This window comes from Gallus gallus, chromosome Z (assembly GCF_016699485.2).
Source record: "Gallus gallus isolate bGalGal1 chromosome Z, bGalGal1.mat.broiler.GRCg7b, whole genome shotgun sequence".
Taxonomy (NCBI): domain Eukaryota; kingdom Metazoa; phylum Chordata; class Aves; order Galliformes; family Phasianidae; genus Gallus; species Gallus gallus.
In genome coordinates, this window is record NC_052572.1 from 54,301,818 (window position 1) to 54,325,020 (window position 23,203).

Here is a 23,203-nt window from a genome sequence, read left to right on the forward strand (position 1 = left end):
GCAGTGTCAGTACAATATTTTCAGTGTGTGCCATGTACCAATCTCTACTTCAGACATCACTGTTCCGTGGCAGATGAGAATCATTCTGAAGTCCCTGGTTGGCCTTCTACTCTTTTTCTGCTCATATCAGAGACAATGGGGCTGAAATATAAGGCAGAGACAATGGTGGCATGACAAAAATATGTATTTGAGGTATGTAAGTCACTCTTTCCTAGAAGAAAACCCTTTTTTCTGTAGCCCCCCTGAATGTTGCACAATAGTGTAGCAACAGTCAGACAGATGTATGAACACACATCATTGTCTATTTTATCAACCTGACGATTAAATATTACTCCTGGAGCACACTTGAAGAGCTTATATTTTGTAAAGCCCACTGCACAGTGTGTTAAGATATGTTATCAAATGATCTTTGCTGTGCTAGCTCGTTAATCAGAAAGAATGGAATCATAGGATTATAGAATTATAGAATCACCAAGGTTGGAAAAGACCAACAGGATCATCCAGTCCAACCATTCACCCATCACAATAGTTCTCACTAAACCATGTCCCTCAACACAACATTCAAATGTTCCTTGAACAGAACGGGAAAGGGAAAGAGAGAGAAGGGGAAAGAGAGAGAATTTGAAGAGGAAAGCTGCATTCTGTGCCTGAATGTTTCGTTTTGACAGGAAAGACATCTGATTTCCAGCATTTGCTGTTGAACCTTTGACTGTACAGACAGTGAAAACAGAATGGCTGAAGGCGAACTGCAGGGCTGATTATATATTCCACCAGTAAGCATACCACCAGTGGTGATCAACTTTCTTTCCCTGAGAGTGTTCACATCTGTGAATTTATTTTATAAATACTGTTTCCAGAAGCGATAGCTCAGCCAGCTCTCTGCATTTTCTTCCCAAGGGAGACCATCCTTCCACCCCTCCCTCACTAAAGGGCCCAGAGGAATGCAATGTGTTTGTCTCCTGGGGGATGGATAATATACGTGGTCCTGCCAAACCAAAGCCAGGTATCAAGGTGTCACACTTTGAGGAGAGAAGGCAGAAGGCTGGGTTTTCTTTTAAGGTTTTAAATTTGAAAGGTCATCATCCACAGGCACATGGAGCAGAAGGAAGGAACCCGGAGCGAGGAGTGCTTCACAGATGCCCTTTCGCATTGTGTGTTTTAGTGAGATGTGCTGAATGCATTTCTGGCCCTGAGGGAAAAAGATTCAGGGAAGCTCAGAAACCATCAGCATGAGAATAATAAGCAGAGAGACTAAAAATGTAGCAGTCCCGGGAGCTGTGCTGGGAGCACCAGAGGACAAAAGCCATGAAGATAGTGCAGTGCTCACACTTCTCCCAGTCCATGCACCTGAGCCCTCCCGAACATTACAGGAAAAAGCAGCTTGCAGTCCAACACAGCCATGTGATACACGAATGTCTGCTGCCTGCAGGTTGGAAACTGAATTGAAGCAAGGTGAGGAAAAGATCATCTGCCATCTGAGCACCTGAAGCACTTACACAGAAGAGAATTCTGTCATCCACCATCTCCAATAGGCAGCCCCTTGGCAGGAACAGCCACTGGGGAAATCCATCACTATTTGATTTCCAGAGTCTTTGACTGCTGGAAATAGGTTTTCCTATGGATATTTCACAGTACTGGCCAGGGTCACTAAATGACTTGAACAATGCATGGAAAGAAGAGCAGGCTAACGTGTAAGATATATATAGCAGTGTCTACGTTAAGACACCTGTCTGTATATGCTAAACTGAATGAATCTGTTTTAGGATCCTGCTGTATAATAGCCAGCTCTGAAAGCTTCCTCCTCAAACTCATACACACAGGTAAAAAGATAGGAGTACTTTCCAAGAACAAACAAAATCACGTATTTGAATAGACTTGAAACCAGCATTTTTTTAAAGTAGGCTAGAAGTTGGACTGGCAAAACAAAAAGCTAAGAACAACTTCAGCATCAATATAAGAGTATTCTCACTTCAGAGAATCCTTTACTAAACACAATTTTATTGATTATATTTGCACAAGTGAATTGCAGTCACAGAACAAGATGAGATGATCTGAACTCACACAGGCCTGGTGTGCACATGTCATACACACAACAATACCTTTGGGTATTTTCAACACCTTCTGACCTCTGTCCTTAGAGAGAAAGTTTCAAAGCTAGCTAAAGTTTTAGCAATAGATTTACATTTATGTTGTCAAAAATTGGATCCCCAATCACCTCAAAAGTACCTACTACTTCTGAGAGAAGTCTTCTAAAGGATGTAATGATGGCAGAGCTTTGTCCCAGGGAATGTAAAGAGACCCCCACCTGTGCATTTCTGTTCTAATAATGCAGAAGAATTCCATTTAAATGCTTCAAAGCAATGAAATTCTGAATTGACTGAGAAACATGGGCAAGCCAACACCAAAGATGTACCCTTCTGGCAGCCAACACACCCCTCAGCTCTCAGGAGAAAATACACTTCTGCACCAGCGACAAGCTTCATTTGCTACAGATGATCTTGCATCTCCTCAAACTGAACTACTTAGGAAGATCTTTGTTGCCACCTGGAACAGCATGGTTGCGTTCTTTCAGGGGATGTAGTCCAGGTGATCTTCCAGTCCTGTGAACATGCAGGTGAAGGAATCATAGTTTCCAAATGTGGAGGAGCAGGGGAAAAACCCTCACTTGTTCAGCCTTTAATTATCTTTCACTGTATGAGGCAAAAATGCATATTACACAGAAAAGAATATAACACCTTGCAACTTCCTGATGGCCAAGAGGAGAGACAAAACGTGCATGCTGTAGAGGTTGGTAGTGGGTGGGCAGAGCTCTAAGCTCTCCCGTGGTTGAGCTGGTCCTGAAGGTATGGCCACAGAGTTCAGGTTTTGGGTATCCCATCTAAAAATTCTTCACGCTTTTTTTTCTAATGCACATGCTATATAATTGCCTGTTCTGACACATGTAGAAAGCTATCTATAAGGACTTTGTGGTTTTTACTTGGTAGATAAGCTGAATACTGACTTGCTACTGTGCACTAAGAACTGAGCGCTATGCTGCTACTATACTCTAATTTCTTTCATTAAGTAGTATTTTAACTGACACATCTACTCGTGAAAAATAATGGTTGTGCCAGAACTGCTATCCCCAAGTATAACTAATAATCCTGGCTTATACTGTATTATAACCAAACTACTAGTAAAATACTTGTAACTCATTTATGCATCCCCAATTCACTTTTGGATTCAGCCATTCACCGAGCCCTTCTCCAGTCTCCACTAAGGCTGTAACAGTCAGAGCCACATGAAGGAAGTAGTAGCCAATGCCTGTTGTTAACATCACCTTCTTGCCTGCTTCCCATCCTGCAGAGCAGAGACCGGTCTCAAAGGCACCACCATCCCATGTCATTGGGCTTGTTGTATGTTAGCGTGGGAGCATTTTCTACAAAGTGCTGTTCAGCCACATCTGTAATGCAGGGGTGAAGATGAGAACTGAACCCGTCACTGACACCACCAGGAATAACCACAGGAAGATCCGATCCAGGACTTGAGCTACAAATTTCCAGTCTTGGACAACCTGTGAAGGAGAGAGGAGACGCAAAGAGAAACAGCAAGGAGGCCAGTACTTTCTTTGTACTACCACACGTGTTTCAACTCCAAAAAATCTGCTTTTAAAACCAGAAGATTGCAGTGTGCCATAGCCTGAAACCAACGTGGGTCAGCTTTCAGCAGCCATACCTGCCAGTCTATCAAAACGCCAGAGCATGTTCATGGTATGAGCACGTGATAATCAGACTTCTTTCAGGCTGTGCAAAAGCTTTTAGCTAAGTGCATAGGTAAAAGCTTACAGACTGAAGCCTGAGGATGTCTTTATAATGATTTAGGTTTCTTTTAACATAACTGCCTTTCCCTTGGAGGGCTAGGAGCTGGCTCTAGCAAAGCACTTTGACGCAAATGTTACTTGCAGTACAAGTGGTCCCACCGGCTTGTGTTTGCTTAAGTGCTCTGCTGGCTCATGCTGCATGCATTTAGGAGGGAAGCTCTGCATCGTGTGTACTGGCACAACCCTGAATAAATGGAAGCGCTGTTTATAAAACAGATTCAGGGGACTTTTTCTCAATTTTTTTTTTAGTAACTCAAGCCTCAAAGAGAAGACTTCAGTCATGGGCACTACATGCTCACATGCTGCATGTTTGGTTTACTGTTCATCACTCTGCTGACGTCATCAATAAAATTTAAACAAAGCCCTGGCTTTTGCTAGGAGAGTGCTAAGAGAACTGCTTCTCTTTCCATGTGCTGCTGGTTGCCTCGCTTAGCTGCCCTACCTGTATGTGAGGTACAATGTTTATGGACACGTTACTTAATTAACTTCTAAAACTTTCCATGTTAATAGCCAGGTGGATTGCTGAGAGGAGAAAGATGGAGGAGAAGATGCTCTAAACCAAACTTTTTTTAGTGCAAGCCACAAAGACGGGGTCCCTACACTACAGAGAATAGCTGGGAGGCCAAGAGTCAGCCCTAGCAATTGCCATAAAACTTGCCTAGAACAGTTGTGAAAGACGCACTTTCAGAGAATATGGCAACTCATGTTTTCCAGATTTGCTTCTGTCCCCATCTTAACCAAGGCCAGGTTATTCAAATACTCCCAAGACAGGAATTCCTCCAGGACAGCCAGCTGTGGCCCCTTCCGTCTGGGAAGAACAGGGACTCCCACAACACAACACTGTTCTTGAAGTAACATGCTTTCCCACACCCAGCAGGGAAAGCTCGCAGGAAACATGCAAGAGGAATGCAAGAGGAAGAAGCATACAGAAAGGCATGCAGAAAAGGAAAAACTTGGAAGTTGCAGCTGTGTAGGAGGCTGTGATGTCTCTCTGCCCTACTTTCACCTACCTGCCTGATGAAGTGCTCCTTTTTAACATGCCTGGAAATGTACCGAATGGAATCAGCTGCCTTTTCCAGAAAGGCAATCACGACTTTCTCTCCATCTTTTGCTTGCTTGTGTTTCTGTTTTCCTGGGAGTTTTGATTTCAAGGTGGTTTCCTTTTCCTCAGTGTCTGAGAAGGAATAACGGTCTACGTGTCCCTTCATGCAGAGCAGCCGAGGCAGCTTCTGGAGGAAGAGTCTTTTAACCCAGGGGGCCATGGGGTGGTAAGTTGCTGAGGAGCGGTGGTGGACGTTGATAACAAAGACAGTCACAATGATAGAGAGGGTCACAAAAATCATGATGAACAGGAGATACTCACCAATCAGGGGGATGACTTTGGAAGAAGAAGGGATTATTTCCTCAATCACTAAAAGGAAAACAGTGAGGGACACTAGAACTGAAGTGGACAATGAGAGCTTTTCTCCTTCATCTGAGGGCAGGTAAAACACCAGGACAGTTAGAAAAGACAATCCCAGGCAAGGGATTATTAAGAAAAGAGTGTAGAACAGTGGAAGGCGTCTCAACACAAAGGAGTAAGTGACAAATGGGTAAGAGTACAGCCCATCCTTCCTGTTGCCTTTCATACCTTTGGCATTTAAGATCTCCCACTCCCCGTTATCAAAGAAGTCTTTCCTGTCTACATTTTCATCCACTAGAATTAAGTCCACCATACTGCCATCATATGTCCATGACCCAAATTTCATGGAGCAGTTCTGCCTGTCGAAGGGGAAGAAGGTTACGTCCATCGTGCAGGAGCTCTTGTAGCTGGCTGGTGGCATCCAGGTCACCACTCCATTGTATTTCACTATGGCTTTGGTCATCAGGGACCCTTCAAAACGTCCATCAGCGCTGTGAGTCAGACAGAAAGAAACAGAACCAAGTTCAGAGTGCCCCAGAGCTATCCACTCACACCCTCACGCAAGGAAAGCCAACATTCATACTGCCTACATAAGCAGCTTTCTAAGAGTGTGTGCAAGCTCTGTGATAGCTGATGTGTCTCATCCATGCTACAGCTTAAGTCCGGAGTAAGAAACATGCTACTCACTTTTCAAACAGAACAATGTCGGGAAGCCACAGGGACTCAGAAGGGACACGGATAGCAGTGATCCCACCATATTCCTCTGGATTCCAGGAGAGCTTGTGGTCCATCCATTCCTGCAATGAGTCAATGGAGTCCTCTGCCTGCTCAGCCCCCAGCAGCCTCATTTCTTCTCCCACCATCTGCCTCATGGTTCTGTATTGTACAGCAGTGAGGGCAGAGCTTGGCATATGACTAAGCAGCGGCAGAAAGGATGTCATGCAGGTATGGCTGGGAGACATTAATCCCCATAAGCACTTCCCCAGAAGCGGGGAACTGCAGCACTTCAGCCAGAAGTGGGCTTCATAAAAAGGCCTATCCAGGCAGCCTCGAAGTGGGCACTCATGGAGAGTACTGTCTGTTTTCCTATAGATATTTCACAGTACTGGATGGGACACAAAGATGAGTTGAGCTATTTTATGATTCAGTAATGGTAATAATGTCAATGTTTAAGATCTTCTGTAGAAGTGTCTACATTAAGACATCTATCTCTGTATGCTTAATTACACTGTTCCTGCAATAAAAATCATTGTTGTTTCATGAGAAAGATCAGCATGTTATTACAGGAAAATTAATATAATCATGTTGCAAAGAATTTGGTTACAATTCCTAAGATATATATTTTATTCTTACATTAAAAAAAAATGCAAAAAGCAAGAAAAGTCTTGTCCAATTTCATCACATTGAACTGTTGTGTCTTTGCTACCCAGAGAGAGCCTAGCAAAGTGGCACCAACAATCCATAAACTGAGGTACAGTGAAAAAGCATCTCTCTGATCTCTTTCATGATATGGTTTTTCACCTGCTCACAAGAATGGCAGCAAGGAGAAACAAGATCTGCAGATTGTGGCTAATACCATGAAGCAAATAATGAAGCACTTTCCATTAATCTCCAACACTAAGTGCTCCTCAGGGATCAGCTTTCTTAGGTCAATTTCCTTCGTAAGCTAAGGACAAACCTAGACTGCCTCAGTTCTACCCGCCTTACACAACCATACCCACTTGTTATTGCAGACTTTTGCAGCAACCCAGAGCCTCAGCAGAGACCCAGGTGAGATGAGAGTGCATTTCTCCTCCAGGAGCAGAGGAGGGATAGGGCCCAAGGTTATGCATGGGTGCTAGGCTGGTAGAGCTCTCCTAAGCCTGGCAGAAGGCCTGGGTTCTCTGTGTATCTGCAGCACTCCTCCCTCCCCCATGCCCTGCATTGATTTCTCTCCAAGCCAAAGTGCTCTTTCGTGTCTGCAAGGCAAACACTTGTGTGTCTTCTTACTAGAGCAGAAAATAGACTGCATGAAGAATTTGAAGATGAACAGTTTAAAATGGGAATCTCCCCATGGAGTTTCTTGCTGACTTGAACTGCAGCAGCAGATGCAGAGGGCCTCTTCCTCTCTGCTCCTTGCCTTCCCAGATCCCCCACTATTCTCCCCTTCCACCGGCTCTGCCAAACTCCTGCCTCTGGGCTGTCACTCAGGTTGTTAAGCCAGTGAACCCAGGTCAAGAAACACTGGGCCCAGGCTTAGCAATTCATTCTACAACTTGCCCAACAACAGATAAATCTCAGCAACCACTGAAACTCCTTTGCACCTTCCATGTTTGCCAGGAAGCCCGCTGTCAGCTCCCAGCCTCTTTAGAACTTGGATTTGAGAGGAAAAAGAAAGAAAAATAAAAGAAGAAAACCCTTTGATCTGAGATTTGCTCATCTAATAAAAGCCAAATTCATGCATAGGAAAGATATCTCTGATTCCCCTTCACCTCACACGCTCAAGGTGACTACCAGCCTCCCCTGACCATCCCAGCTCCTGCAGAATAAGGAGCTCTGAGTCCTTGGAAGGTTTTGGGCATTCTTCATTTTTCCCTAACTGAAAGAAAGATATTTTAATGCCGCTTAGTTTTAGGCATCTTTTCTTAGCTGTTCTTACAATTTCTAAAAATATTCTGAGCCTTGAATTGCATGTGAAACCAGCTTACACTAAGCCTACGGGAATGCGTGACTCCTAAAACAGGACACCTGGGTCAGACCATGGGTATTTAGTGCTCAGCCCATCCTCCTGGGGATATTAGTATATGTGAAAGCCAATGACCATGTCTCACTTATTCTCTGCTTTGCACTTCATTAGGTCCTTGACAGCCCATCTGAGAGTCCTCTGAACCCTCAGAAGGGATGCTAGAAAGAATAGCACCCAGCAGGAGCCCAGCTCAGAGACCCCTGTGAACATCTCCGTGTTCAGTTATCCTAGGGAGCTGCCCTGGCTAATATCTGAGCTCAGTTTCCAAACACCTGCAGAGGAGTGGCATGTCTGCAGTGCGACTTCCTGGGTAGGTCTTTCTTTTATCCATGCTTTTTGGCAAAGGAATCAGAAAAGAGAGGCGAGGAAAAGATGGTGGCATTGCTCTAGCCCTACACCATGCTCAGAGGAACCTGCAGCAGAACCTGATTTCTTATGGTGTGAGTGGTGACAGAGGCTCCAAATCAGGTCTGACCAAAACTGCCTCAAATGCATTAATACATCTATGGCAATGTCATGCAGCCAGAGGGATGAAGGCTGTCTCAGGGCATTGGAGTCTTTTTGTCCTGGATAGAGGAACCGGCCAAGGGAAAGGCCATCCTTTTGCATAGTACCCATACAGCATCCAGGATCCTGCACCATCCCAGAGCTCAATCACTGCAGGGCTGCAGACATCAAACTGAGGACACAAACTGAGGTGCACTTCTCCTCCACTAGCCCAGCAATCTGGGAACTACTTCTTACAGCATCATTCTGTTCAAGCCTAGGGTTTTGTGTCCTCTTCATTAGATCATCTGACACAGCTATAGATGCTCACATGGCTAAGAGACTTAAAATAATTGTCACAAGGTCAATAAACCAGTGCAGTGTAATCTAAACCAAATACAGTGTTCCTCAGGAGTGAAGGAGACCTAACAGTTCAGCTTGCACTTTTCCTTCTCTTGTGTAAATTACTTCCAGAAGAAACATAGAGAGTTATGACTAGTTGGCAGAAATAGCACAGATTTTAATTCAGGGGGTTTAACATGCTGACCCTTTTTTTCTCTTTACTTGTGCTGAAGAAGAAACCTATCTTAGCTTGCGCAAGGGACACAGTGCTTGGATGACCTCTAAGTCTGAGACAAGATAGTCCCTCGGCGCACAGGCAGCATCCCAGAACAACTGTCACAGCTCCAGGAGATGTTGGTTCGCCAGAATACAGCTGGCTTGGGCTCATAGCTGGGATGCATTCCAGAAAGAGGGTACCCTGCATCCTGAAAGCTCACTGCCTGCCCCTACTCCCCTTCAGGCACTGGCTGAAGGGAGAGAAGAACTTCAGGCAGGGTTATGTGGCACTGAGTTTGTCATGGATGGTGATGGACAGAGTGGCAGGCTGCAGCAGCCCTCATCCTTGCTGCACTCATCAGCATCACAGTGGATGGGAAGGTCTGAGGCCATCTGATTTACCTGCTTCAGCCACACGTTGGTCGTCATCAGCTGGTTCTTCTCATCCTAGGGCAACACAAGGTAGAGAGGCCTGCAATACCAGGACAGCCAGAGGAAACGAACCCCACATATGTTCCAGCAAGACCCATCTTAGCCCCCATGGAGCCAGGCGCTGAAGCACAAGGAGGCGATGGGTCTAGGACAGAAAGTGGGGTGGCTCATGTCTCCATGCTGCCCAACCTGAGGCAAGTCTGGGCAGGGAGAAGACAAAGCATGTAAACAAAGCACAAAAGGAGAACTTATCTTCTGCAGCAGGAGGAGCACTGCTGCCATCTGGCACCCCCTGGCCCTCCCACCCTGTGCAAAGCCCACCATGCACTGCACAGATGGAGGGGGAAGGGAAGGGGAGCTCAAGTGTAGGTTGTCTGGTTCACTCCAGGCCCCCACCTGTGTGGCTGAGTCACCTGCTGGTTTTGGCCTGGATAGACCTTGCCTGGACCTAGCAATACCCAGCCAGCCCCACATCTCCCCACCCTGTCCTGTACTTTGCTATCTTGCAAATGCAGTCTGATGTGACAAGGCTTTAATAATGGGACCTGCAGGCAGGAGGGGGCCTTCAGGTTTACTGGGAGACCATGGAGCTCCAGGGCAGCTGGTGGTCCCACCCTGGCACCACACCTGGCAGTGCTTTGTTGCTTGACCAGTGGATGTTGTGTCAGGAGGCCAAGGCCAGCAGCACAACCGGCGCCACAGCAAGGCACAGGGCTCTCCACAGGAGAAGCAATGCTTTATTGAGCTTGACACAGCGCTTACCACGTCCACAAGCTGTGATATCTTTAACCCAAAGAGGACTTTGATGGTGTCGTTGGAGTTTTCCACGGGGCGGACCCATTTCTGATAGCCTTGAAATAAGTGTCTCAGGAGCGCATCCTCATTCTCCACAACCGAACCAAGGGCAGCCACATCTGGAAGAGAGAAGGGCATGCAGGAGGGCAGGTGTGGGATGGAACAGCCCAAGGAGATCATCCTGGCTAATGACACCCCAGGTTCTCCAGATACCCATGGGATACTGCGGAGAGATGGAGTCATGGGGAGATGGTGGTTGCTGTGGGGCTATTCCTGGCTGATAGCTAGAAAGAGCAGCAATAAACTGTGGACATTTCAGGTCCATGGATTTTCACTTGCTCTCCTTCTGAAGCCAGGCTCTTTTCAGTGGTGCCAGTGACAGGACACAAAGCAATGGGTACAAACTTGAACACAGCATGTTCCTGCTGTGCTGTGTAGGTGACGGAGCACTGCCACAGGTTGTTCAGAGAGATGATGGAGTCTCCTTAGAGATCTCCAAAAGTTGAATGGATATGGGCCTGGGCACCCTGATATGGACGTTCCTGCTGAATCAGGGTTGGGCCAGATGGACCCAGAGGTCCCTGCCAATCCCACTCATGCTGTGATTCTGTTTATATGACCTTTTTGGAATAGAAACTTCCCACCCAAGCATATGGATGTGAATTGCATGATTTTCTTGCTGCAGGGCCTGCAAACCAGATGAGAGTGACCCTTACACAGCTCTTGGAAATGAACCCTTTTCCTGAGTTTAGCAAAAAGATAGGAATAGATCAGAGAGAGAAAAAAAAAAGAAAAAAAAAAGAAAAAAAAAATTAAGGAGTTCTCCCTGACAGGCAGAGGAAAGGCTACAGCACCAGGAGAGCAAAAACCAAAAGCTGTTCAGCTGGCAGCAGGAGGAACCTGCAAGGACTCCCCCAGCACTGCCCTGCACCATGGAAGGGGAGGGCAGCTCAGAACTGATATCCCCCACCTCTCCTCAGCACCAGCCCCACTGGCACTCTGCCTCTTCCTTGGCAGGCATGCTGCACCCAAAGGTGAGCATGATCTCACCTTGTTTCAGAATCCCCAGAGGGGATAAAGGATCTGGTATCGCATCTTTGTGCCTGGACAGCTGCACTGCCAGCTGCAGCTCTGCCCTGCTGCCACCTCACTTCCACCACACGTGCCTTGCCAGCCCTGCTGTGCACAGGGAGTCTGTACCCCCTTTGCCAGCCCCTGGGCACAGTGGCTTTGGCCCCTTCCGAGAAGCTGAGGAGGGGCAGCCCTGCAGCATCAAGCCCAGCAGCCCCACTGGAGTGATAGCTGGAGGCAAGCGCTCCAGAAGAGCAGAAAGAACAAGACTGGGGCTCTTGTAAGGCAGACTCAGTACATGCAGGGGGACAGTTTAAAAGTACAAGTTTTTAATGAGAAGGAAAATGTACCAGGGGAAAAAAATAGCCTAAGAGCTCTTTTGATCACCTGTGATGATTAAGTTAGACAAAGCCTCAGAGAAAACACTGAACAAAGCTGCTTTCGGAAAAACTGAGATGCAGGCAGTAGTCTAGATTTCCTGAGTTTGTCACACAGAACAGAGAGAGGGAAAAACTTCTGGAGCTCCGCATTAGGTTACCACAAAGACGAGTAACTGAGAACCATTTGCCCCCATGCTTCTCCCCCTGTGCTAGAAGCCCCCTGCCTTGCTGCAGTTCGCCCTGGTGGCAGCTCATCACACGCACAGGAACTGGGAGTGCTGGGCAGAGGCTCTGCCACACAGACATGCACTCCCTGAGAAAGGCTGGCAGGGACCTCACCAGCTCATCTGGGCATTTCACTGTACGCCCCATGATGGAGGTCTGCCCGTAACAGCAGTGAGAACAAAGCTTTGGTTCTTTGCTTAACTCCTAACCCCCCTCATGCACCATAAATCTTAAAGCCCTATTGCCACCGAGGTTGCAGTGCAAAGTCAGCAGCTGATACAGCACAGCCTTGCTGGTCTGGCAGCGCTAGATGAAGACCAAAAGAAGCCGCATCTGCCTCATCCCAGCAAAGAGCAGCTTACTCTATGTCAGAAAAAAATCTGGAACATCTGTAACTCAGTTTGGAAGAAGAAGAAATTGCTCTTACCTGAACGGCTCCAACACAGCACACAGAGCATCAGACACAGCATGGGCACGGCTGTAGCTTTTCCTTTAAATATAGTCCTTTCTTTTCATGGGCAAATTGATCTCATCCTAGTAGGGCGCTAAAACAATCTGGTTAAAACCTAAAGCAGACAGCCGAGCCTGCAAGGCATGCGGGCACCTTTTGAGCCTCATCTTGCATCATTATGACGCTCCCTAAAGCACACTTCATTGATTTTCCATCAGCTGTCACATCCAGTAAGCCTAAAACAGGGCTCTGGGTCCTAAGCTCTGGCTGATGTGCTTGGGGTGGAATTCGGGTGGCCACAGCCACCGCTGTCTGGGATTCAAAGTGAGGCAAAGCGTTTAAGGGGGAGAAATGCATTTTGTGATACTGCCAATTACTGTAGGGAAAAAAAAAAAAAAACAACAAAACCAGAACCAGACCAGGCTGCAAATCAGCCCCCAAAACACACCAAATGCCTGACAGATTGTTTGCTCCAGCTGTATCTGTAGGTCTGACAAATGAGGTGGCTCCCCTTAAGAGCTAACTTAGTTTATTCATTTTTTTCACAGTATAATGGCTATTTTACAAGAGAAAAATAGGGAGGTGGAGGGGGGGAGGGAGGGTGGCAAAACATTATAGGTGGTAAGATGGCCGATTTCTGACTCTGTGTCTCATCACACACACACACAAGGCAGCACAGGAGTGCCCACAGAGAGCACTGGCCAGCACAGCTGCGGGCGCGCACTGCCGCCAGCCCTGTGTGTGGCAATGGCAGCAATGCCCTTGGGCTGAGCTTCCTTTAGAGCCTGCCGTAAATCTCTGGGTTCATCTCCTGCACCCTACTGCTGTTTTTCTTTCCAACTGAAACTCACTTCACCACCTCTGCCTGCAGAAAGGCTTTTTTTTTTTTTCTTTTGCCCCCAAAATTTTCAGGTTCAAGGGAGAGCAGTGCAAAATTACTCTAGTTTGCATCCAGACCTAAAACGCTTTCTGCTCCGATGGATGCTTTCTATCTCTGTGCTGGCACAGTTTTCCTATATGCTCTCCACAAACAAAACAATTCCTGTTTGCATATCCTCAGAGATTGTCCTCATGCTCTAATGCACATTCATAACCCAGAGGAGTTTCCTTGCTTGCTGCCTTCTGTATGGGAAGTGTGCTTTTCCAGCAAGGTACAGATTTTGGTGCTGTCGCAGTCTGTTTAATTCAGATTTGCCTCATCTGAGGTCCATGGATAACTGGCAGCTGTAACCCCATCATGTTATTCAGCTTCCTCTAGTGAAAAAGATGCCATGTCAACGTGGTTCAAAGTCATGTTGCTACTACTGGAATGGGCTGCTCAGAGAAGCTGTGCGTGCCCCTTCCCCCCCCACCCCCCCCTGGAGGCATTCAGGGCCAGGCTGGATGGGGCCCTGGGCAGTCTCAGCTGGCAAGTGGCAGCCCTGCCCATGGCATGGGGTTGGGGCTGGGTGGGCTTTGAGGTCCCTTCCAACCCAAGCCATTCTAGTATTCCAGGATTCTATGATACCAGAAACTTTCTTCTTGTTAGTTAGTTAGTTCTTCTTGTTAGTTAGGCCCTCTGTTAGTGCAATGGACCTGCCGTGTTCACCTTCCAGGGCTGATCTTAGTCACTGGATGGGACTGCATCTGGCACTTCCCTGTTAGACACTGCTGTACTGCAGGCTGTAGAGATGCTTGTCTTCAGTGCAGCCCAAGAAGCCCACTGCTTGGAGGTAATGAAGATAACCTACTATCCGGCTCTTTAGACACTACATGGAGGCTGCTGGAAGGAAAGACGGTGTGTTTGCTTTACCATTTCCTCCAGCCACTGACTGGGTTGAGCAAGAGACAGGGCCCTCTCCTGCCTAATCTCTGGCTGCCAGAGTTGTCTGACAACCAGAGAAGGGCACTGGGGAGTAATATACTGCATTGTCTTGTGTTTGCTTGGTGAAGGTGCCTCCCGTTTACAAGCTTTCATCCAGCTGTCCTCTCCAACACCTTGTGGAAGGGAGAGATGTGTGGATGCTCCATCCCTGAGATAACAGAATTTCTGAAGCATCAGGATGAAACTTGAACCTTCTCAACGGTTTGCCTTTGCTTTCCCACAGCTGTCAGGGAACCTGTCCCCGACATCGGGGTACGGCCCAAGACTCCAACACCGCGAAGCTGGAGCCGGCAGCGGGCGGCAGAGCAGCGCAGATACCTGCACTGCCTGGGAGGCAGCCCGGCATCCCTACTCTTTCCCGCAGCGTCCCAGCACGACGGCCGCTTTCTCCGCTTCCTCCCGCTACCCCAAGTCTCGACTCTTCCCTTTCGGCCCCTCTCCCCGCCCGCTCCACGCTTTGCTCCCACCGTTCCGCGCCGCTCCAGCTCCGCTCCCAGGCGGGACGCAGCAGCGCAGCACACGGGCACGGCCGCTGCACGGCGTTTATTGGGCCTGCTGCGAGAGAGCAGTGCGGTGGCGTGAAAGCTGACTCCTAGCGCGATGGGCTTTCGGCTGCAGCGTTGCATAAGGGTACCCCGGGCTAAATAACGAGCTCTGAAAGGATGCGCGAATCTTGAGCTTCTGCTTGGACCGGTTTGTGACAGCGATTGGAGCTTGCCTTGAGAGATGTGACCACAGCAGGCAGCAGCAGGAGATCTGCGTGAGGGCTGATGGCATCCAGCTGCACCAGGATGGGAGTTTCAGCCATGCCCAGGCTCTGTGAGCACAGGATGTGAGAGGAGGGTGCTGGGTCTCCACGCTTTCCTACCACACTGAGATCCCTCCTGCCTTCCTTCCCGCTTGCACCACGCTGATGCAGATGGAGACATAAGCAGGTTGCGAGCCCCCGCATCCTCTGACAGCGTACAGCCCACGCAGCTGCCCCATAGCCATGTCCCTCTGAGAGCACTCCACAGTTCCGTTGGGACTGGACACGCGGAGGGAGATGGGGCATCGCTGGGATGCTGCCAGGTTCCTCACCACTGTGTGCACTTCAACCTTCCTGATGGATGGGGCTTTGCTCTCAGCATCAGATGCTTTTTTCCCCTTTTTCATTTCTAACTGCGCAGTGAGGCTTTGTTTGGGGTATGGGTCTTTGGGCTTTGAAGCCCATTTCAGCACTCCAGTGATCCTGCATATATCTGAAGTTTGCACATTTTCACAAAAGTTTTGTTTGAGTTGACAACTGTACGCTAAGACCAGGTTCTGCTCTGATTTCTTCTCAGCTGGTCTTTCCATTTTATCAAGCTCTTCTGTGCTTTGGTGCTCTCTCCCCGCAGCCTGAATTTTATCTGCAGCATTCTGGACTTGCTGTTCAGATGTCACAGCTGGGAGAATCTCAAAGGCAAGTAAATTGTCTTCATGGTTCACAGCTTTGATGGGCGTGAGATAAACCCCTGGACTGTACACAGCTGCCCTAGGAATAACATCAGAGCTTGGACCGTGTCTGTCCCTGCAACGACCTGCTGGACTCTCAATTTTGAAGGTAGCAGCTGGCGCATGGGAGATTTCCTCACACCACATGTTGCACTCCAGGGTGCCAGGCACTCCAAGCACTAACATCATTCCCTCTTCTTCTTTCTTCTTTCCACCCAGCTCAGCCTTTTTATCTCTTAAGCAATTGTAAAACCCGAGGGGCAATGCCTTCCGCGTCCTATGGCTTCGATAAGCTGCCTGAATCTTCACAGCGGCTTTGTTCATTTCATCCAGCTCCCTTCGAACCTGGTAGCCTCTCCATGCTGCCTGAATCTTGACAGAGGCTTTGTTCATTTCTTGCAGCCCTCTTCGAAGTTGGTAGCCTCTCCATGCTGCTTGAATAATGGTAGCCGATTGAACTCGGTTTTGGAGCTGCTGCTGTGCTTTGCTTTGTTGTACCTGGTGCAGCGGAGTGGGAGTTTCCCTTGAAGACAGCACAATGAAACCAAGTGCTTCACCAGAAGGTAGAAAGCCCTGGTGGAGATGAATATGGATAGGCCCAACAGCTCTGCTCCTGCCTGTGTTTGAGGGCATTTGCTCATGATGGTCTCCGGAGTTAAGAGACATGCCTGCTCTGTAGATCCACATCTGCACAGGTGATTCACAAGGAGATTCCTTCTTAGCTTTAGAAAAGTATCTTGATAAAATCAGGCAGCAATTCTCCAGCTGCCTAGAGGATGAAGCTGCAGTGTTTGCTATAAATGCTTGGAGGCTCGTGTTCTTTTGTCTCTTGCTTTATTGTGTTTCTGGATGGCGTGCTGGTGCTTGTGGCTGTTTATTTTCCTGATCTTTCAATAAAAACAAATGTAGTTGTTGCATATTTTCCTCTTCTGCTGCATGCCTCTTGCTGGCTGCTTGGATTATATTATTTCCATAGTCTACAAATTCCCCATCATGTGCATTTTCAGCATTTGTATCAGGACTTACGTTTCTGTGAAGAAAACAAAAAGTTGAATATTCTGTACCGAAGTCTGCAAGCACACAATAGCCTTATCAGATTGTGTTTCATGAACACAAGCCTTCAGTCTCAAGTTTTTGTATATTGTGATTTGTTCTACTATCCAGATCTTCAATAAAACATTTTCATTTTTCTAAAGCTACTATTTGCAAAGACTAAGCAGCATCAGCACCAGAAGTCTCAGCCACTTTCAGCCTCACAAAACTCAGTGGCTGCATTTTGTGTGTCACATAGCAACAGGACAGGTTCCTGTGCCTTCACCTTTATCTTTCAGAAACAGAATGGAAAGGACAAGAGAAATACAAAGGACAAGCAAGTGTTGAATCCCTGCTTGGATGCAAAGGTGTTGGCTCTCTGGTTGATTCAGATTATTCTGACCACTTCCCTTTATGTTGAGAGCTCTTCAGAAGCTTCCCATGCCAACCACTCATCAGCAGTCCACCCTGTGAGTACAGTACACTCACCTTACCTAGGCACTGCATTGCTGAAATTTTACATGCCTGGCTTTCTAGGTGACCAGTGAATGAGAATATACCTGCTTCTGAAGTGTTGCAAAGGGAAAAGAAGCCTGGCCAACCTAGAAACACTCTGATTCCAAACAGTGGCCAGTGGCCAGGTCCACTTAAGCTTGGAGCCAATGGAAATGACAAGAAATTTCAGGCCAGGATCCAGGCAGTTTAGTTGTCTTGTGAGCAAGAGGTGCCTGTTGTTTGAAGTACCCATCTTCTGCATGATATCTGCTGCTTGCAGTTCTGTATTAGTAAGAAGGAGGTCTGGGCCCTGGGCTGATAGCAGCCTAGACTCATCTTTTGCACGCTGTGGCACAACAAAATTCTCCTACATGCTGAAGTTCTACTTGTTTACAGACAAGAATTTTGGAAAGTGGGAATTTCTGCATAGGAGTCAGGACACTCTGTTGAAAAGGTGTAGCTCCTATGAAGTGCATGCATATGCTTTGAATCATTCCTGGTTAAAATGCAGAAACTTCTCTGGTAGCATCAAACCAACTGACCGGGCTTCATCTCTGTTACAGTGTTATACCCCAGCCAGGGTCATAAATCCAGCTTCTCCCTGGGAAACTGTGTGGCAGGAGTCTGTGTGTGTTTCTTGATTTAATACCTCCTTCTAACTTGCTTCCATCATTTACAGCAGAGATCAGTTCAGCCCACTGCTGTTCTGAAGCCTATTTCATGATTTGAGCTGGTATGGGAACGTTCTTGCTTGCCATGATGAGTCAGTATGATTTGGGTTAATGTCAAATTTATAAAGAATAAGGTTTATTCCAACCAGGGATCCCTTAAGATTAGATGGAAATGTTCGCAGGTAGGAAACAAAGGGATAGGATATGCAGAGCCATCATTAAGAGCATCTGTTTGAGCTTCCATTTTAGCTGGTTCATTATTAGGTTACCAACTTAGAAGGATAAACGCAGATCCAGAACCCATTTTTCATTCACAGTAACATCTAGAACTTCCTACTTCTAATGACTTATCACAGAAAGCCACTAGTCCCTCTTCAAAAGGGATTGTGCTCACAAAATTCAGCCTAGTCTACTACAAGGTGCTTGTTCAATGCATTAAAGCATTTCCCAGTTGTGTTCATGAATACACAGAAGCAAAACACAGTTAAACTTCCAAGTGGCACAGATGAAAGGACAGATTTTCAGTGGCTTTTATTTTTTCACTTGTCTTTGATTTTCATAGGAGGTATCCAATAGTATTGAGTATGGAAGAAATAAGTGGACAGGCACGCGTGGCAGCCTGTGTCTACAGCAGCTGTTCTGAGCAATATGATTAGCCTGGAAGTAAGCTAACATTCTGTCATATTCAGCCAAAGAAGCTGAATATGGGCACCAAATGATTACAGTCGCACCTTACTAGAAAGAGATGCTTATTAAGTACATGAAAACAAGAGTTGCTTTTTCTCTCACACCAGTTCTCTGTTTCCCAGAGCAGCCTTACTGGTGCGCCTGTGACTATGTAGGGGAGTTAACCTAATTAACGATATGGTATCTAATGCTTGGCTCCGCCTAGCACAAAGAAAGCTGTAGGGAGCAACCAGGGGCACAGGGCACAGGCCTGTGTGCTCCTGTGGGAGGAGGCCACACCTGGGCCACGGCCAAGTGTTCCACAGGCTGCTGGGAGGGCCATGCCGGGAACAGGGCCAGCTCTGTGAGGGAAGGGCGGCGGGCAGGGGACGGGCCCTGGCTGGCAAGACAAGTGCTAGCCTACAGCTTGCATGGCTCCTGGAGGATCTGCAGAACAACTGCCACCATCCTAAGCTCTGCCAGGCCCCCAGAATGCTTTTTCACTACTTCAGAGCTAACTAAACAAACCAGGCTGCTGTCAGTGCTGTCTGACAGCACTTATCACCCACGTTGGTCCTCACTGGGCCTACTCCCTGTGCTAACTTTCAGTGTGGCACACCTGTGTGAGACCACCAACAGTACGGAAAGTAGCAAAACACAGAGTGGGGGAGTTCTCCACAGGGGCACTTCAGACTTCAATTCCTCTGTGGGCAGTGAAGTTGACCACGAGTGGCTGCAAATGCTGCCAGACACAGATTAACAGTCCTTAATGCTGAAGGGGCTGTTACCTTACCTTGATCTCCCTGCAGCAGGTCCTCACGCCATGGTAGAACCCATCCTCTTGTGAGATCATGAGCAAACACCCCTTGTGTCACAGCTGGCTCCACAGCTTGATAGCAGGGAATGATGTGGCTGTGCCTTCTTCAGCCAGTGATGCTGCCTGGTACTCCCTCTCCTACATGGCCTGATGATAGCATGTGGGATGTCCAGTGACACCAATAGGAAGAACCACAGAGGGCTTTCCAATGGCACAATTCTCAGTGACACACAGAAAAAAGCCCAGACCCATAGGGAATTCGTAGTCAGGTTTTGTCATTTCTGCATTGATTTCTGCATGAGGAAAGCCATGACCCTGCTGAACATACTGCCCGGAAGGGTCTCAGCCTTTTAGGACCAGGGGATGCACCTGAGCTCACTCCTCCTCCTGCCCACGACTGACGTTTTTGTTTGCAGACATGGCAGTCACAGATGGGACATGAGCCAAAGTAGAATAAAACGAAACCAAAATGAACTTGAAAGGAAGGAGAGTAAAATCCACTGGAGTAATAACTAATCTTCCTCATTCCTCAGGCCAAACTCATCCATTTACCCAAAGCAGTTCTCAGCTGAGACATTTTCACATCCTGCACATTATGCAGAATGGAATAGTATCAGTTAACAGCATCTGGTGAGAGGCTGCTGTCTCAAATCCCAAAAATCCTGAGCTCTCCACAGCTGTAACTGAGCAGTCACACATCTTGTTACTATGTTCAGGAGCAAAAAAGAAGGGAAAGGCAGATGTAATAAACACAGATGCTTAAGTTCTGACAGTATTAATAGTACAGACCAAACAAATCATGGTAGGAGAGGATAGCAATCTGGCAGAGGAGCAAGGCAAGGCAGACAAGCAAAAGACAGTGAAAAGTCGTTGACATTTAGGACAAGAGATAACGGCCTTGTGTTGCACCAGGGGAGGTTCAGGTTGGGTATTAGGAAAACTTCTCAGAAAGAGTGGTGAGGTGTTGGCACAGGCTGCGCAGGGGGTGTTCAAGAGCTGTGCAGATGTGGCACTGAGCGACGTGGTTGGTGGGCAACATCGGTAGTGGGTGGGCAACTGGACTAGATGATCTTAGAGGTCATTTTCAACCTTAATGATTCTATGATTCTATGATATATTATTATGAAAAGTTCCTAACTTTTTAGTAGGGAAATCCTTTAATGGAGAGGTCTTTCAGTGGTGAGATTCTTTGATGGGCAGAGAAGTCTTAGTTCTACAGACATGCCACAGAGGTGATGGCTCGAGCAGGCAGCGTATTCACAAGACTTCGTGGAGACTGTGCTGTGAAAAAGAAGCAAGACCACTGCCATCTACTGCACGTAGAAGCCTCTGACTCAGTGAATAAAACGTGTCAATGGAGGCTAGTTTTGATTTGGTGCAGGAATCTAGTTTGTCATACAGAACTGAGAACAACACAGAAAGCACCATTCATAGGCAGCAGTTTAATTATATATTATCACTGAAGATATACATCAAAGTTGTTGATCTGGCATACCATTAATGAAAGAATTTAAGTAGCTCACTAGACAGGCCATGAGGTAAATGTCAGTACTGATGGACATTGAATGTTGACACTGCAAGATTTATTATGACAGTATCATAAGCTTCCCTGGATATTTGTGTTTAAAAATATTCCTTATATATACATACATATGGATATGCATACACACGTGCATACACATACAAGTATACATGTAAGTATATGAAAAGTTACCACCAGGAAATTTGTTTTTGTCAGCTAATGGCAGAATCAAAGAGAGATAATTTCACTGACACTACAAGAGTTGTTTGCACTTGTGTTTTACAGACTACTGATAAATACCTGGAGTTCCTCAAGGTGAATACCTTCATTTTGAGAAACAAACATTTGTCCTATTACTATTATTATAATCAGATAATTTTCCTGCTGTAGAGCAGAACCTGCTCGGTTTCCCAACATGCTGGACACATCAGCAATGAGCAATTACTCCTAGACTCCCTTGGATAAACAGACACCACAAAATCACTCCATAAAGCACCATGACAGCTCAGGGACACTTGAGACAAGATTGCATGTGCAGATCTGGCTTAAAATACTAGAAAGATAAATATTTGCCAGTGAGATTACATAGCATATACTCTCCTAAGAACAGAAGCCTCCACTGTGGTGTCTGACAGCTATACTGGGAACAGCTCAGCCTCCCCTCAGATTTCCTTTGCATGCAGGTTGCCATGGACCTGACAGCACCAACATCAGTGACAGTGAATGAGGAATCTGATCAAGCTGACAGAAGAAGAGAGAGAAGGAAGAAGTGGAGCACTGTTCTGAGCCGTCTCAATAGATATCCTGAAGGTTCCTTCTCCACATAACCAGCTCCTGTGGTTTTTGCCAGAAACCTGAGATGCAGGCAGAAGCCTTGGGATTTCTCAACCCAGAGCAAGATCACTTCCTCTCTCACAGAGAAGTGTCACCTCTGAAAATTCTTTCCTTTCTGAGCCATGGGTCCAGACCGTGAAGCACCCGAAGCCAATAGAGAGCTCAGTTCTTCTTGCAGAAGATGTGAGAGGACAATCCTGAAGAGAAATGGTGTGGAACTGTGTGACTGGTTGACAGACCCCTGGCAGCAAAAGACAGCTCAGAGGAGATGAGCAGGAATGACAAACACATGGAAGAATGTGAAGAATAACCACAAAGTTTTGCAGGGAAAGCTGGAAAGATCTCAACACAAGGGGAACTGGATGGCAACCTTTGTTCAGCTGTGCCACTGAGTCCTCAGATTGCTTAAGCAGCCTTCATAGAAGAGCTACACAGCTCACAAAATGCACATTCAAGAGGGCAACTGGCCTGAGCCAGCTTTAACCCACTTATTCCTTCCTGGAGAACAGGAGCATCCAGAACCAACTATTTCATTGCTCAGTGATATTGATAGGCCTAGCAGAGTTCATACCATACCTACCTCCGGCAGCATCAAAGGCCTTAAAAAAAAAAAAAAAGAAAAAGAGAGAGAAATAAAAAGAAAAAATAGTTGAAAAGAAGGGGGAAAAAAAAGGCCAGGGGATGGGAGGAAAGTGACTACAGGAGAAATTCAAGCCCGTTGCCAGAATAGACTGTACTTCTATTTACAGAAATCCTCCTTTTCAGCCTCATACTACTGGACAAGCAGTAATCACTACTCTTAGTGAACACATTTACTTGAGGCCTAAGTCAGCCATTAGACCAACTTCATCAACAAAAATGTCTGCACACCAGCCATAGCATAGGGTGGCATAGGCTGGAAGGGGCCTGAAAGATCACTGAGCTCTCTCAATGGTCAGCGTTACTACCCATGAGATCAGCCATCTCTCAGAATGCTTTAAAGTGACCTTACTACTTTTATTGGGTTGCTTTTCTGAAGAAATTTTAAAGAACGTATTTGAAGAAAAAGCTCAGTGAGCACAGCAAGACGAGCAAAAAGTGGGGGAAAGTCATGGAAGCAACAGTGCTGAAAGTTAAGAGTAAGACGTCACCTTTATATATGCAGAAACAGCTGAAATAAGGTAATCACTCACTGCAGCCAAAGAAGAGGATTTCTCCCCACCCCCTGCTCCCAGCCCCTTTCTTGTGTCAGATCCGATACTGCACACCTTCCTCTGTCTCCCCACCACAACACAAGACCACGGCTTAGTGAGAGCAGAAGGCTGCAGCCAGCAGCACACCCGGTGCAGACAGAAAGGCTGGTGATGTGAGTGAGTACACAGCCCGTTGTGATTGGAAGAGGGGTGGCAGGAGCACCCCTCAAGATTACTGGAGAGTGAAAGGCGGGGATATTTTGCAGAGAA

At 46.9% G+C, this 23,203-nt stretch overlaps 1 protein-coding gene across 5 annotated transcripts; it reads right to left on the minus strand.

Annotated features, from left to right (window-relative positions):
* Positions 1-1,641: 1,641 nt before the first annotated feature.
* On the minus strand, positions 1,642-19,423 carry CHRNB3 (cholinergic receptor nicotinic beta 3 subunit). Of its 5 annotated transcripts, XM_040655384.2 has the most exons (7): positions 19,382-19,423; positions 12,361-16,754; positions 10,225-10,376; positions 9,433-9,477; positions 5,949-6,058; positions 4,870-5,752; positions 1,642-3,553 (listed from the first exon to the last, which is right to left on the minus strand). In XM_040655384.2, exons 2-7 carry the CDS (start codon positions 12,401-12,403, stop codon positions 3,419-3,421), a joined length of 1,368 nt encoding a protein of 455 aa, XP_040511318.1. In that variant the 5' UTR covers positions 12,404-16,754; positions 19,382-19,423; the 3' UTR covers positions 1,642-3,418. The 5 variants fall into 5 exon arrangements, with proteins under 5 accessions (XP_040511318.1, XP_025000421.2, NP_990143.3 ...); NM_204812.3 differs by lacking the exon at positions 19,382-19,423 and having other exon boundaries at positions 2,529-3,553; positions 12,361-12,418; XM_040655383.2 differs by lacking the exon at positions 1,642-3,553 and having other exon boundaries at positions 3,607-5,752.
* Positions 19,424-23,203: the final 3,780 nt, after the last annotated feature.